General features: G+C 40.0%; 1 protein-coding gene across 1 annotated transcript in view; it reads right to left on the minus strand.

Annotated features, from left to right (window-relative positions):
• Window positions 1-17144, minus strand: part of CAP2 (cyclase associated actin cytoskeleton regulatory protein 2) — a 119524-nt gene that overhangs the window by 36236 nt on the left and 66144 nt on the right. Inside the window, exons 5-6 of the mRNA XM_007129169.4 lie at window positions 3457-3600; window positions 3043-3128 (exon numbers count right to left, since the gene is read on the minus strand). Coding sequence (XP_007129231.3) covers window positions 3043-3128; window positions 3457-3600 — 230 coding nt within the window. The remainder of the gene's footprint in view (window positions 1-3042; window positions 3129-3456; window positions 3601-17144) is intronic.

The raw sequence follows: 17144 nt of genomic DNA on the forward strand, positions 1-17144 counted from the left end.
TTTTATAGTCCCCTGAGTACACGTCTTTCGCCTCCTTAGGTAGGTTTATTCCTAGGTATTTTATTCTTTTTGTTGCGATGGCAAATGGGATTGTTTCTTTAATTTCTCTTTCTGATTTTTCGTTGTTAGTGTATAGGAATGCCAGAGATTTCTGTGCATTAATTTTGTATCCTGTAACTTTAACAAATTCGTTGATTAAGTCTAGTAGTTTTCTGGTGGCATCTTTAGGATTTTCTATGTATAGTATCATGTCATCTGCAAACAGTGACAGTTTTACTTCTTCTTTTCCAGTTTGTATTCTTTTTATTTCTTTTTCTTCTCTGACTGCCGTGGCTAAGACTTCCAAAACTATGCTGAATAAGAGTGGCAAGAGTGGACATGCTTGTCTTGTTCTTGATCTTAGTGGAAATCCTTTCAGTTTTTCACCATTGAGTATGATGTTTGCTGTGGGTGTATCATATATGGCCTTTATTATGTTGAGGTAGGTTCCCTCTATGCCCATTTTGCCTCTTCTCATTCATACTGCACAGTTCTGTAGTCTCCAACACAAAGTGGCAACATTTGGAGTTATATCATTGGGCACAACTGCCTCAAACACAGTTCTCTGGTTGCAGGGAGTCTGTTACTGAGTATCAGTAATTTAACCAAAGTTTCCTTAGGGTGGGAGAGACCTCAGGAGGAAAAGAGGTGGGCGGAAGTCTGTCTCGAGAGCTGCGCTTCCTAAAAGCTCTAAGACCTGTTTTGCTAACATAGAATGACTAAACTCTATGAGGGGAGGGGAACGCTGTGGCTGGTTTTTATCTTATTTTGTTTAGAATAATTGCTCTATTGGGATATAATTCACATCCCAGGCAATTCATCCATTTAAGGTGTACAATTCAATAGTTTAGTTCAAATTGTACAGTCATTAACACAGTGGTTTTAGAACATTTTCATCACCCCCAAAAGAAATCCTACACCCATTAGCAGTTACTCCACATTTCCACCCAACTTCCCCAGCCCTAGACAACTGCTAACCTACTTTCTGTCTCTATGGATTTGCCTATTCTGGAATTTCATATAAATGGAATCATACAATATGTGTTTTTTTGTGTCTGACTTCTTTCACTCAGCATAATGTTTCCAAGGCTCATCCACACTGCTACTTGTATATTTCATTTAAAAAAAATGGCTGAATAATATACCATTGTATGGATACACAGTTTGTCTATTCATCAGCTGATGGACAAATACACTTCATTTGTCTATTCATCAGTAGCACATTTTGGCTACTATAAATAATGTTGCTATGAACATTCATGTACAAGCTTTTGTGTGGACATGTTTTCATTTCTTTTGGAAATACACCTAGGAGTGGGATTGTCCAGTGTGACTGTTATTTTTTAGTAAAAAAAGAAAGTATTGGTACATGTTTCTTAAAATGATTGGTGGATGTATGGGTATTTTTTGTATTGTAATATTTATATCTTACATATATTTATAAATATTCTTCTGTATCTACTCAATGTTTATTAAAACCAAAAATAACCTATAAAAGAAATAGTTATGCAAGTTTTGAATATGTAATATTGGTCAATGACCTGGGACTACAGGAGGTATTTACACATTCTGTGCAATTTTTCTATATTCCATACAAAATTTGTCTTATAATGTTGTTTTCTTCTTTTCCTACTTAAAACCTGTTCTTCTGGCTCATATTTTTAGATCTATGTTAGTAATAGAAAGAAGTGAATTGAAGCAATTAACCAGACTATTCAGGTCCTCAAGTTTCCTTTCATCTGGACAGTCTGGGTCTGTGAGTGAAATGCAGGAACCCCTGCATTTGCTGACTGATGATCATTTCTACTCCCGTCACCTAAGGGCTCAGAGGAGGATTCACTCTGAGCTCAGTGCCCAGGGGGTGGAACTTTGTTGCTCTTATTTTCACCTCATTCCTTTCCTGCATGATGAAGCATCAGCCACATCACATCTTGCCAGCTGTTGACAAGGCAGGCCATGACATCATCAGAGGTGAGGGATCTCATGACACCCCTTCAGCAGTTCAGAGATATCTTCCTGTCTATTCAGCTCTGGCCTCTCCCCATTTAGTCCCATTTCCATTTCTAGCCCCAGTTTGCAGCTCTCTAGGATCTATTATTTGTGCTGGAGAATGCAATGTCCTTTTAAACTGGCTGTCCAGGCAAAACCTGTTGGTTCAGTCTCATCTGTACTTTCAGCAGCGCTTTGAATGGCGGCTGTTCTTACAGACGTCTCTCTGTCCACTCAACTGTATTTCATCTTAACGTACTCTCTGGCTTCCCTCTCATTGGCCTGGTTTATTGTCTCATCTCATCTCTATTCCTCATTTTTACTTCATTTCCTAAGCCCCGTTTATTCTCTCTCCTCACCCACCAATTCTATTTTTTTTTTAAATTTTATTTATTTTTGGCTGCGTTGGGTCTCTGTTGCTGCGTGTGGGCTTCCTCTAGTTGCGGAGAGCAGGGGCTACTCTTCTTTGCTGTGCACGGGCTTCTCATTACAGTGGCTTCTCTTGTTGCAGAGCACGGGCTGTAGGGCACGCGGGCTTCAGTAGTTGTGATGCATGGCCTTAGTTAATCCATGGCATGTGGGATCTTCCCAGACCAGGGATCGAACTCATGTCCCCTGTTCTGGCAGGTGGACTCCTAACCACTGTGCCACCAGGGAACTCTCATCAATTCTATTTTGATCAATGTAAAAGGTTTGTCCATTTAGGGCTGGTCCATCACAAACCATCACAGATCTCTCTCATTATTGTGGGGATACATAACAGAGTGACATGCATTCACATGGGGAGAGTTTATTCATTACCAGAGAACTGAGGCAGACTTTCTAAAACACACATATTATCTGGATCATTGATTTCACTTTCCACTTTGCTTTACCTGCAAAGATGGGATTTTTCCTGAATGTTTGTAGTAAACTAGACTTTGAAAGCAATCAGTAATGAACTACGTTAAGCTTGGGGACAAATGTCTAACAAACAATCAATTGAAAATTTGATCAATAAAAGAAGGTACGTACCTGTGTTTGTAGTCCTTTAAGACCCTGTTAGTGTAAAAGGTGGCAGCATCATTCATCTCCTTGACATAAGGACCGGGTTTGGGGGACTGAGAGAACAGGACCATCACCCAAGCATAGAAAGAAAAAAAAAATAGGATAAGAAAATGCCTTAAAGAAGAAGAGAAGCAATGCAGATGTTGACTTGAAAGTTGGAGGCAAGTCTTGCTCTATAAAATCAGTGAAGCACTTTCCACATCTCAGAACACAAAGCCCTGAACTTCAAAAGGGTAAGAAAGAGCTGATGTATTCAGCCTGAAAGGAATCTTCCTTTCGTGTAACAGGTGGAGGATGAAGGAGCCTGAAGGCAGCCATGAGTTCTCCCAAACACTCCACAAACCTGACAAGGTGCAGGGGCAACATTCCAGCCAGACTCACCACAGCTATCCACCCAAGGGCAGGGATGCTTTCGCTGACGGCCGAGAGATGATTAAACATTTTACTCCCCCGGTTTCTCTCTCTGAAAGTTTGGATCTCCTGAATCTTTTCTGATATTGGTTTCAGAAGTGCAGCCACATCGTTCTGGAAGCAAACAATGAGCACTGTTACTGAGGACAGAACGGAAGCACAGCACCTCCACCCACGCTGGCCTAAGCAGGACTACTCAGCACTTGTCATTTGTCAGGGGCTTTCAGAATCCAGCAGACTTTTTTCTTATGGTCATAGTGTATTTTTATTTTCTGAAGTATGAAAATTGCGCAGATTTCTTACATTATTGATGCTGTCTCCTGAGACATGGAAAAAATGCAGCAGTACGATACAGCCCTTGTTTTGGAGACCGCTGCATGGAACACAGTGAAACTGAGTGTAGATCAAGTTAAATTTTCTAATGGAATGCATAGATCACAGCCTATAATAACGCATGTCTAAAATCGGGATAGGTAGAAGTTAGTAAAAGGATATCTTCCTATTCCTGTGGGAAAATGATGTGAGAAACGGTTCTTGGTTTTTACCTTAATTACTAATCCATGTGAAAAAGTGGAAATCTTTCACCGAGGCTCTTTGTAAGAAAATGTAACGGCTTATAATATTTATAGTTACCTTAGTCTGGTTTGGTTTTCAGCATCATCCTCAGACAACTTGGCTGATGGCTACTCACCCCTCTCACTTCTTTATTTTTTTAAAATTTTTACTTATTTATTTTTTTATTTATGGCTGCGTTGGGTCTTAGTTGCTGTGCGTGGGCTTTCTCTAGTTGTGGTGAGCGGGGGCTACTCTTTGTTGTGGTACGTGGGCTTCTCATTGTGGTGGCTTTTCTTGCTGCAGAGCATGGGCTCTAGGTGTGTGGGCTTCAGTAGCTGTGGCACACGGGCTCAGTAGCACAGGCTCAGTAGTTCTGGCGCATGGTCTTAGTTGCTCCGTGGCATGTGGGATCCTCCCGGACCAGGGCTCGAACCCATGTCCCCTGCGTTGGCAGGCAGATTCTTAACCACTGTGCCACCAGGGAAGTCCCACCCCTCTCACTTCTGATTAATTGATTCAGCAACTGACTTTTCTAGTCACATAAAAACACTTCTAAAATTATGTGAGCTGAGTTATGAAGTATCACAGAGACTGGTGCTTGTAGCATCTCCCCATAGCATTCTTGACTTTCTTTGGTTTGGAAGAGCAGATACAAGGTTATCTGACTTTTTTTTTCTCTCCAAAGAAATAGCAACAGTTTGTACTTCAGCTTTGTAAAAGCAGTTGAAGAGGTTTTGGCAGTATTTTACATAGTCTTTTAAAATAGAAAAGCCCCTTAAAGCGCCTTAATTTCTTTAACTAGGACTTCAGAGGTTCTTAACTGAACTTCAAGGTACTCAACTTGGGCTACACATTGAAATCACCTGGGAGCTTTCAAAAACAGGGCTGGGGGGCTTCCCTGGTGGCACAGTGGTTAAGAATCCGCCTGCCAATGCAGGGGACACGGGCTCGAGCCCTGGTCTGGGAAGATCCCACATGCCGCAGAGCAGCTAAGCCCGTGTGCCACAACTACTGAGCCTGCATTCTAGAGCCCGTGAGCCACAACCACTGAAGCCCGCGTGCCTAGAGCCCATGCTCTGCAACAAGAGAAGCCACCGCAATGAGAGGACCACAGACCGCAACAAAGAGTAGCCCTCGCTGGACGCAATTAAAGAGAGCCCGCGTGCAGCAACGAAGACCCAACGCAGCGATAAATAAATTAAAAATAAAAACAAAAAAAACACAAACAAACCAGGCCTGGGCCCCACCCCCAGAGACTCTGATTTAACTGGTCTGGGGGTGGCCTGGGTTTCGGGGGTAATTGGAAAAGCTCCCGGGTGCAGATGTTAATCACTGCTACAATGGTAGTTTAACATCCTTTAGGACAGTTGTTTCTGCCAAGGACAGCAAACCATTAGGGAAGAAATAATGTTCAGCTGCAGTAGCTTCCAGACCTCACTTCTCCTTCTTGACCCTGTATATGCCCTCCCCTAAAAGAAATGTATAAAAGCTTTGGAATTATAATGATCTTGGTTCAAATCTTTGCTCTGACACTTTATGAGGCCTTGAGCAAACTACTTAACCAAAGCCTTGGTCTCCTCATCTATAAATCAGAGATAATAATACTTATAGCTTATAGGCTACAGGAGAACCCTCCCCTTGAGTTTGCCTTGAGCAAACTACTTAACCAAAGCCTTGGTCTCCTCATCTATAAATCAGAGATAATAATACTTATAGCTTATAGGCTACAGGAGAAGTGACATCTTAAACCTCTGGCACATGGGATGGACACAATAAACGGAAGTGATTATTATTATTACTATTATTCAGTTAGCTCAGACTGGGGGTAAAAAAGATGTTCTCTGTAATACGTAATATTCATTTGCCTCAAACAAACAGTCTGTGTATTTAAGATAAGAGAGGCTCCAAATAAACATCCACGTAAGCTAACAGGATTTTAGGGTTACGGGAGTCTAAATTAGGTCATCTAGTTCAAGTTTTTGACAGACTCAGCTAAGTGGGTCACAATCAGTATTTTAAAAAAGTAACTGAAATAGGATAGAAAATATCAGAGGGCATTTACATGTATAAGGTTGGGTATTTTTTTTTTTTTTTTGGCCACACCATGTGGCATGTGGGATCTTAGTTCCCCAGCAAGGGAGAGTAAAGGCTCAGGTCTGGATGAGACTGCTTGGGTTCAAGTCCTTGCAAGTCAGTGTACTAAGCTCTAGAACTTTAAACAAATGGCCAAACTTGTCTATGATTCCATGATCACATCTCCAAAATACTGTTGATAATGGCACTCACTTCACAGGGCTGTTAGAAGGAGTAAATGAGAGAACATGTCTGTGCTTGGTAAGGAGTCAGGTACATTGTGAGTGCTTGACAAATAGTAGGAGATCTCAAAGATATCTGCCAGTTTAAGTATCTCTGATTGACAAGATTCACTGACCAGCTCTTTCCTAACACTGACATGCAAAATGAGGAAAAACATTTTCTGAGATCTGCAGATGGAGAAGGCATGTTTTTGTTTGGGAGAAACAAAGAGAAATACAGGGAAAGAAAGCAAAGCGTTCTTAAAGTTCTCAGTGGACTTTTTTTTCCTGTTTTATTGAGAAATAATTGACATACATCACTGTATAAGTTTAAGGTGTAAATATATGCAAATCAAACCAGCATGATGGTTTGATTTACATATACTGTGAAATGATTACTACAATAGGTTTAGTTAATTAATATCCATCATCTGATATAGATACAATAAAAGGAAAAGGAAAGAGTTTCCCACTGTGATGAGAACTCTTAGGATCTACTCTTTTAACAACCTTCCGACATATCATATAGCAGTGTTAGCTATAGTCGTTACGCTGTACAGTACATCCCTAGGTACTTATCTGTAACTGAAAGTTTATACCTTATGACCAGCTTCCTCTGACTCCCCCTTCCCCCAGCCCCCAGTTCTGGTAACCACAAATCTCTCTTTTTCTGAGTTTGGTGGGGTTTTGTTTGTCTAGATTCCACATATAAGTGAGATCATACAGTATTTGTCTTTCTCTGACTTATTTCACTTAGCATAATGCTTCCATCCCCCAGCCAGCCCCCAGTTCTGGCACAAATCTCTCTTTTTCTGAGTTTGGTGGGGTTTTGTTTGTTTGTCTAGATTCCACATATAAGTGAGATCATACAGTATTTGTCTTTCTCTGACTTATTTCACTTAGCATAATGCTTCCAAAGTTAGTGGACTTTTAAAATTCTTCCATACTGAAGGCAGTGAAAAACAAAAACAGGTTGCTGCAGAAGCTAGCCAGGTCTTGTGGAAAATTCATGAATACCTTCGCACCTTCTCACTTTCCCTTCTGGCCATTACAAAGGAAAGGTCTCATAGGTGTGACAGGAAGACCCTGAATCAGGGTTGTTATGGGCTGAATGTGTCCTTCCCAAATTCAAATATTGAAGCCCGAGCCCCCAGGACCTCAGAATGTGAGTGTATTTGGAGGCAGGGTCTTTAAAGAGGTGCTTCAGTTAAAATGACGTCATGAGGGTGGACCCTAAACCAATATGACAGGTGTCCTTATAAGAAGAGATGAGGAGGCACACACTCACAGGGGAAGACCGTGTGAGGACACAGGGTGAAGACAGCCATTTACAGGCCAAGGAGAGAGGCTTCAGAAGCAACCAACCCTACCCACACCATGATCTCGGACTACCAATCTCCAGAATTGTGAGAATACACATTTCTGTTGTTCAAGCCACCCGGCCTGTGGTACTTTGTGCTGGCAACACTGGCAAACTAATATAAGGATGTAATGACAGTACAGGAAAAGCAAACAAATACCCCCAAACTCTCAACAAAGAAACAAAACCCCTCTAAACAGTCCCTACCCCAAACACAGCTCTTCCATGTTTCTTGGTGAATGACTGCTAAAGTCAGGTTTAAATGCCCTCCCTGGAATTTCACTCTTTAGAAGGGAAACACTTCCCTCTTCAAGGGATTCTTTTTAGTCCAAATTCAATACCCAATCAAAGGTGCGTTATATAGGTTTTCCCAGAAGACAGCTGATTTTTAATTATGGCAACACTAGTAAAAAGCATCCTAATTTTCTCCAGTGATTTGCTCAGCCATGATATTCTTTTCTTTTTTTTACATCTTTATTGGAGTATAATTGCTTTACAATGTTGTGTCAGTTTCTGTTGTATAACAAAGTGAGTCAGCTGTAAGTATACATGTATCCCCATATCCCCTCCCTCTTGCGTCTCCCTCCCACCCTCCCTATCCCACCCATCTAGGTGGTCACAAAGCACCGAGCTGATCTCCCTGTGCTATGCTACTAGCTATCTATTTTACATTTGGTAGTGTATATATGTCCATGCTACTCTCTCACTTTGTTCCAGCTTCCCCTTCCCTCTTCTCCATGTCTTCAAGTCCATTCTCTACATCTGCGTCTTTATTCCTGTCCTGCCCCTAGGTTCATCAGAACCATTTTTTTTTTTAGATTTCATATATATGGTTAGCATATGGTATTTGCTTTTCTCTTTCTGACTTACTTCATTCCGTATGAGAGACTCTAGGTCCATCCACCTCACTACAAATAACTCAATTTAGTTTCTTTTTAAGCCATGATATTCTTGATGTAATGACATTTTTGAGAAAGGCCAGAATATCTGAATTGTTAGTGATATCTGGCCTATTGCCCCAAGGGGAAAAAGAACCAGAAACTGTATATTTACAATGTTAGACAGATTTATTAAGGCCATCTTTGTTTATCTCTAACTTCCCAAGAACAAACTCTGAAGTCTGAGGAGACAGAGTATTCTGGAAGATATTTTATATTGGTTATCTGATGAAAGCACCAAAAAGATTGAGAAAGTTTCCTTCTGCCTTAGTTTGGCAATTGCGTGAAGAATTGTCCTCATTTAAAAAAAAAAAAAGTAATGCTGAGAGGACTAAGTACCACGGCTATGTGCACGACTCTAATAAGCAGCACAGCTTTTATTCTGTGCCAATAGATTTCTCGTGTACTTTAAAGGAGGCTTACATTCTCCAGCTCATCCTGAACTTTCACAGCTGCAATCAAAAGCACAGAGAGAACATTCGAGTTATGGTGTGATTTCCATCAAGGCTGACCGTGCGGGATATCAGAGGAAAAGCGAATCGCGGGGCGGCGGGGGGCTGTTAGAGGAACTTCCACCTGTTTAAGTATTAAGCATGTATTAAGCATACTCAATAAACACAGGCTGAATTGCACTGATGTCAATTAACACTACAAAAGGGCTCTCCACTGATGGGAGATAAATTTCAGAGGCATCCTGGGTTTTTTTCAATGGTATGCATTGGTGGTAGCTTTTCAGACACAGCTAAAAGCTAGTGTGCTTTGGAATGACTTTAAATCGGCCAATTTTACATAGGTCTCACCCAGATTTTTTTTTTAACTTATCACTCAGGTTTCTTTTATTCCGAGAGACTTTTCCCTGAAAGAAAATCATTTTTCAAGACTCATGTGAAGGTTAGCTGAAAAATTTCCCTTGCCCTTCCCCAGGTTTCTGTGGCTTTAACAGAAGGTCAAAATGGCCAAACTGGAGAAGATGCATGTGCAAACTGCAAGTTTCAGCAAGTGTTTCCAAGCACTATCTTAGCTTAATGGGACTGTACTTTGGAGAGTATTTCAGGACTCCATATCTTCATGACCCTAGTTTCTGCTTTAAAGTTGAAGAGTTGAGACCCATTATCAGCTTCATCTCAGTTTATCAGCAAGCTCTGTAGAAACTTTACCCAAAAAGGAAAACCAAATTCCCACTCATGCTGTTTTGTAAGGGATGGAACAAATTCTGGGAGTTTGACCTCAAAGATGTGTCATTGAGTAAACTGAAATAAGCTTGTTATTTCTGGAATCCATGGTTCTCGTGTAGTTTCTACATTAGGTAGAAAATGGATCAATCTGCTATTATTTCTTTTAAAATAATTTCTTTTTCTGATTATATGCTCTTTGTGAAACATTGGAAAATAAAGATGGAAAAACATAAGTAAACAATAAACGTCCTTAATTCCACCACATGGAGAAAAACACTGCTAAATGGTGATTTTTTTCTTGTAGATGTAATTATCAGAGATATCTTCAAAAATAATAATTACTTTAAAAATAATGGCTGTTAAGACCATAAGGAATAATCGTAAGAGCTGAATTTAAGCAGTTCAGTTAAAACAAGCAAGCACAAAAACAAATAAAAACCCATCAGTATATTGGCAAGTTCTCTGAAACTCTATCATTTTTAGAAAGGATGTTTTAAATACAAATACTACAAAGACATTACTGTTACAACTCAGGCAAACTTAATAGCATTAAAGTAAAAATTGGACTTTTTAATATTTGACTCCCACCTTCATTAAAAAATTCTAAGAAAGCTTATATCAAGCAGTACATCTTAGCCAACCATACTACCAAATATCAACCACTATTACTTTGGCTTAGTTGTTTTTGTATAAAGTTTTACCAGTTGATTCCATGTGAGTGCATATGAGTATATAGCACAGAAAACATATGGAAAGATAGATACTCATCAAAGTTTTTATTTAATTGTATTGCCTTATCCATATATTTTAAATTTTCTAATATGTATATGCATTTCTTTTGTAATGAGGGGAAAAGTTTTAAAACATACTAACCAGTTTTGTACCTTCAATGGTAGAAAAAATTTCATATAAGTGCTATTAAATTTATAGATATCAAAAAATATTGACTCTCAGCATTAGGGAAGTAGCTTCAGGAAAACATGTTCAGAAATTATCAGAATAAATTATTCAGATGAAGAATAATAGTTAACATTTTTTCAGGCAAAGGTTATCCAAATCAGGAACAGTGTTTGCTTCTAAAAAGATATCATTTGGGCACATTCTAATAAATGAAGCAATTGTTTTCATCATTTTAAGTCAAAAGCAAACTTTTTTTTAATCAGAAATGCTAATTTGCATTAACTTGCTTTGGTGCAATTGTAGATACTTCTCTAGACTAATTTCCCTTCATTGTTCCTCTAATATAAAAATTTTCCACTGTCCAGAAACCTTCTGGAGGTTTCAGAATATCCTCACGATAATACTTTCAGAAACATTTGTACATTTAAGACAACTTGAAAATTTAAAACATTTGCAAAACTGTCACAGAAATCAATCTAAATAAATAAAACTAACTGAGCTCCATGAATGTACATGATGCTATGGTAGCTGTCATTGTATTGCATTATGACAAATCCCTTGGAAAATATTTTTATATGTTCTTAAGACTTTACATTCCACATATATGTCTTATTTTATGATTGTTAAACTCTCTTAAAAGTACACTCAAGGGACTTCCCAGGCAGTCAAGTGGTTAAAACCCCACGTTCCCAATGCAGGGGTCACGGGTTCGATCCTTGGTCAGTGAACTAAGATCCCGCATGCGGCACGGTGCGGCCAAACAAACAAACAAAACAAAACAAAAATACACTCAAGAATCCCAAAGGCTATTTTTGCTTTTATTCCTTAAAAATCATTCTTAAAGAATTAAATTCTGCCATTTGCAACAACATGGATGGACCTGGAGGGTATTATGCTTAAAGAAATAATTCAGACAGAGAAAGACAAATACTATATGTTTTCACTTATATATGGAATCTAAAAAATTTAAAAATGAATGAATATAACAAAACAGAAACAGACTCACAGATACAGAGAACAAACTAGTTACCAGAGGGGAAAAAGGGAGGAGGAGGAACAAGATGGGGAAGGGAATTAAGAGGTAGAAACTATTAGGTATAAAATAAATAAGAAACAAGCATGTAATGTACAGTGCACGGAATACAGCCAGTATTTTATAATAACTTTAAATGTAATATCTATAAAAATATCTAATCACTATATCATACACTGAAAATAATATAACGTAAATCAACTAAACTTCAATTTAAAAAAATCATTCTTGGGACTAAATAAGATATAAGGAAGTAATGTACAGTGCACGGAATACAGCCAGTATTTTATAATAACTTTAAATGTAATATAATCTATAAAAATATCTAATCACTATATCATACACTGAAAATAATATAACGTAAATCAACTAAACTTCAATTTAAAAAAATCATTCTTGGGACTTCCCTGGTGGCGCAGTGGTTAAGAATCCGCCTGCCAATGCAGGGGACACGGGTTCGATCCCTGGTCCGGGAGGATCCCACATGCCGCGGAGCAACTAAGCCTGTGAGCCACAACTACTGAAGCCCGCGAGTCACAACTACTGAAGCCCACGAGCCACAACTACTGAAGCCCGTGCACCTAGAGCCCGTGCTCCACAACAAGAGAAGCCACTGCAATGAGAAGCCCACGCACAGCAACGAAGAGTAGCCCCCACTCACCACAGCTAGAGAAAGCCCACGCTCAGCAACAAAGACCCAACGCATCCAAAAATAAATAAAAAAATAAATCTTAAAAAAAAATCATTCTTAAAGAGTAAAAGGAATGAATTGCTTTCCAGAATGAACTGCATTGTCCTGATAATTATGAGAGAAGCTTCCAACACGCATAAACTCCTACTTAAATTTTTAATACAAATCTATCAACAACCCATGATACTCATCTGCACATTTTTCCCAGTAATAATATTTGAAAAACAATTTCAGACATAACAGAAAAGCATACAAAGTAATGACAAGCACCCATATACGTGAAACATAATTTAATATTGCATTGGGGCCCAGGATCATCCCTATGATATCCCTTTACTGACATTTGCCAAAAAAACAGCTGGAAGTGCAGAGGTCTAGAGCCTGGGACACAGAACTATTCAGATAGAACCTCAGGGGTAGCACTGAAGCTTGATGTCAAATTGTTGTATTTTTCTCATAAAGGTAGAACAGTTGCAAATTGGGCATTTTTAGTGTAGTCTTTTCTGCCAAAGGATTCAGCAAACCACAGGCTAAAGAGCCTTCTCCAAAGTCATTTTTTAAAAAACTATTCAGATAACAATTGACACTGTTGCTTATCAATATATTTAAACCTCTAAGAATCATGCAAAGCCTTATTTAGGATTTTGGGGCCATTGACCCAATGAACAATGGACACTTCTTTGTCAGTTCCCACTTCCTGTTTTTTGCCTTTGCCACTGTTCACAAGTGTGAGTCCCACCTGTCATCATTTTTAGTTTTTGTGCGCAGTATCAGGGGAAGCCCTCACTCTAAAACCTACAATTTATTCATCAGAACAAGAACACAGTTCTGCTGATGTGATACGTGAGCCACAATTTTCTCTAAGCTCTCAATGTTTGACTTGTCTCAGAATGGTAGGTATGTGATATAAAAAGTCAAGTTCAATGGAAATCTAAATGTATACACAGTAACCCAAACAGTCTGTATCCTTACAATATCTCATCTCCTGAATCTTACTGCAACAACAGGGGTCAGAAGACGATAGAAACGAACAAACTTAATATTAACTGCTCCTCAGAAGAGAGTTATAGTTTTCATTACAGTTGTTCTGATAGGAAGAGAATTTCATTGATAGTACAGGAAGATAATAGTCCAATCAGAGAAAATACATCTTTTCCATTCATTCGCGTGTTGGCTAACGACTGACTGTATGTGGGACACATGCAAAGCTCTAGTGTCTCTCTCCTGTATGACTGTACTTGACAAAATGGGTTCCTAGAAAATGCTGGGTTCATGGCAGGGACATGGGATTAGGTAGATTATTTGAGATCTGGGAAGGAAGCAGTGGGTCAATAACGGGCAATGACAAATAAAGACATACGAAATCATGGCAGAGAGAAACCAGAAGGGAAAATTAAGTTGAAAATCAAAAACTTAACCTGGTTATCCACAGTAAGCATAAGAGAATAGACTGGATGCTTGAGAAGAATCTCATCTTGTACTTTGTCATTGTTTCAACTTATTTTATGGACCCAGCTGAAAAGACATCAACTTTCCCTCTCTCTGGGTAGGTACTATCTGGCTTCTGACAGTGATAAATTTTATAATCACCTATGATTTTACCTTATGGGATTCTGAACATTAAAGCGGAACAGTAGATCTCACTGTGCTTTACTTAAACGCACAGGAGCTTCACTAAAAATTTCTAAAGTTGGAGAGAATTGCCAAAACCATTCAAATTTACCAGGTTTATAAAAAGTAAAACAATATAATGTGATCAGAAATTAGTTCTCTGAGATAGAAAAAAAATCTGAACTGCTGTTTTTAAAAATTGAAGTACAGTTGATTTACAATGTTGTGTTGGTTCCTGGTGTACAGCAGTGATTCAGTTGTACATATATTGATATATTATTTTTTATATTCTTGTCTATTATATGTTATTACAAGATATTGGATATAGTTCCCTGTGCTATAGAGCAAGAACCTGTTGTTTACCTATTTTATATATAGTAGTTTATATCTGCTAATCCCAAACTCCTAATTTATCTCTCCCCCTCCCCGAAGTGCTATAAATTTTTGTCTACCAACATTTGAGTGTTAACTGTATGCCATTCACCATGTTGATTGGTTTTCCCCAGTTCTGTCCACTTTGTAATGATAAATCTCAGTTTAAACTACCAAAGTCATCACCTGAAGGATCCCTGTGCAGTCAACTGCATTTACTGGGTCATTGTCTTTCCCCTAGATAAGTGGCCCATGGTAGAGGGGTAGCCAGATCTTCTCTTCGAGATTCATTTATGCAGAATATTGATGTAAATCTACAGTTTCCAGTTCAACCTCAGAAGGTGCAAAAAATTTCAACAACTGCTCTGTAAGTCTTAAGATATCCCACAGGGTGGATTTGCCATTATTGTACCAAGCTACTGATACAGAGCTCCAATCGTCCTTAATCAGAAATGAGCTTTCTCTTTTAAGGCTACCACAACCTTTTTCAGATTCCACTGTTCGCTGTTCTCAAGAGCCGTGCTTCCCACGGCGCACCCAACAGAGCCCCGGCCCTGGTTTGGTGAACAGCTCAACACACACAGTGCTTCCTGATCCATGGAGTTTGAAGGAATTCCGCATATGGCATCTCCCTTTTGGCAAGTCTGATCCACCTCAGAATACTAAAGGACTTACTAAAGAATTCCATTTATCTTGTTTACCCTGATGTCTCTCAAGTTTTTTTGCCCACAGAACCTTTTATTCACACCTCCCTCCCGCCCCCCCACTGCCCCAGTTTTGCAGGGAACTGGTTTTCTGTGGAACAGACTCTGGGAAAGGCTGCCAGCAGAAGCCTGTGAAGTGGCTTCAGGGAGTCACAGGGGTCTGCTGGGCTGCTTTCCGTGTGTTCATCTGTCCTCTTCCTCTCCAGTTATCCTTGCTCATTACCATGGAAACACTTTCAAGGGCATTTAATGGAGGCAAAGAAGCCTCTTCTTCTCTCTCATTTCCAACACACACGCGCGCACACACACACACACACACGCACGCACGCACGCAGAGCGGCTGTTTTCAGGAGCTATAATCGTCTCTGAGAGGATGGCTGGCGCAGCCCTCGCCCTCTGCACCGAGGTTCTACCTTCTGTTGGTGCCTCACAGTCAGTCTTTTCTTGGCCAGCCCTGCCCCCACTCCTAATCACCACTGGCAGGTAGAATCTCTTTCCTCTCCTTTGTCCTTATCTTCTCTGTTTTCTCTTTCTCCTTGCACACATCTAACCTTGTGTTTGGAAAGGCAGACCATTTAGAAACAATGCCACTCGGGCTTCCCTGGTGGCGCAGTGGTTGCGCGTCCGCCTGCCGATGCAGGGGAACCGGGTTCGCGCCCCGGTCTGGGAGGATCCCACATGCCACGGAGCGGCTGGGCCCGTGAGCCATGGCCGCTGGGAACTGATGGCTAATGACATTTATTTGCCTTTAGCCTTCAAGTCTTGAGCTACCTTTTCTCTTTGTGCTGCCCCATGGCCATGGGATGCTTCTTTACTACCCAAGAGGGATTTTTGACTACTTCCAAGTCCAGAAGAGTCCCACAGCTTTTCCTGATGTAAGGCTCCCTTATGCCATAGATCACATGCACTCAAAGTCTGATCAGTGCCAGCAGGTTGCTGTGCTTGGTTTTTCACATTGACCCCAAAGGGAAAGCATGGCTAACAGCATGTGTGAAGCTAGCAAAAAACGTGATGTACATCCAGAATTCCCTTCTACGAGGCACGTGCAGGAAGACCGTTCTTTGATCTTTGGCTCAGTTATTAGATATAAAGCCTATAGCTCTTGACTATGTAATAAAATGGAGATGACTGTGTCACCATATCTCTAAAGATATATCTAAAGATTGCTACCTGTTGGTCCACTTATTTCTTCATTTATTCAACAAATATATACTGAGTGCCATCTATGCGCCAGGGCTCGTCAGAAGAGGTGGAGTAGAGCAGTAAACAATACAGGCAATTCACAGCAGTAAACATAAGGACTCCTATGTCCCCACCCTCTTTTGTCCAGGTAGGGTGGGGAGTGTATTAGTCAGGGTTTTCCACAGAAACAGCACCAACAGGATGTGACTACATACATAGTTTTATAAGGAATTGGCTCATGTGATTATGGGGGCTGACAAGTCCCCAAGATTTGCAGAGCGAGTCAGCAAGCTGGAGACCCGGGAAACCTGATAGTTTAAGTTTTCCCATCTGAAAGCCAGCAGGCTTGAGACCCAGAAAACTGATGTTCAGTTCGAGTCCAAAGGCAGGAAAAAGCTGATGTCCCAGTTTGAAGGCAGTCAGGCAGGAGGAATTCTCCCTTACTCAGGGGAGGGTCAGCTTTTTTGTTCTATTCAGGGCCTTCAACCCATCGGATGGGGCCCACACACATGAGGGTGCTTTATCCAGTCTACTGATTTAAATGTTAATCTCATCCAAAAACATGCTCATAGAAACACCCAGAATAACGTTTGACCAAATATCTGGGCATCCCATGGCCCGGGCAAGTTGACATATAAGATGAATGATCAAAGGGGAAGATAGACAGTGAACATAATGAATAACTAAATTAAATGGTATGTTAGCTGTTAAAAGCCATAAGGAAAAAAAAAAAATAAAGTCAAGTGAAGGGAATCAGAAAGATATGTGGGGGATGAGTTTCAATTTAAAATAGGGCCAGACCAGACACTATAAAACTCTTAGAGGAAAACAGAGGCAGAGTAC

The sequence above is a fragment of the Physeter macrocephalus genome, chromosome 18 (assembly GCF_002837175.3).
Source record: "Physeter macrocephalus isolate SW-GA chromosome 18, ASM283717v5, whole genome shotgun sequence".
Taxonomy (NCBI): Eukaryota; Metazoa; Chordata; class Mammalia; order Artiodactyla; family Physeteridae; genus Physeter; species Physeter macrocephalus.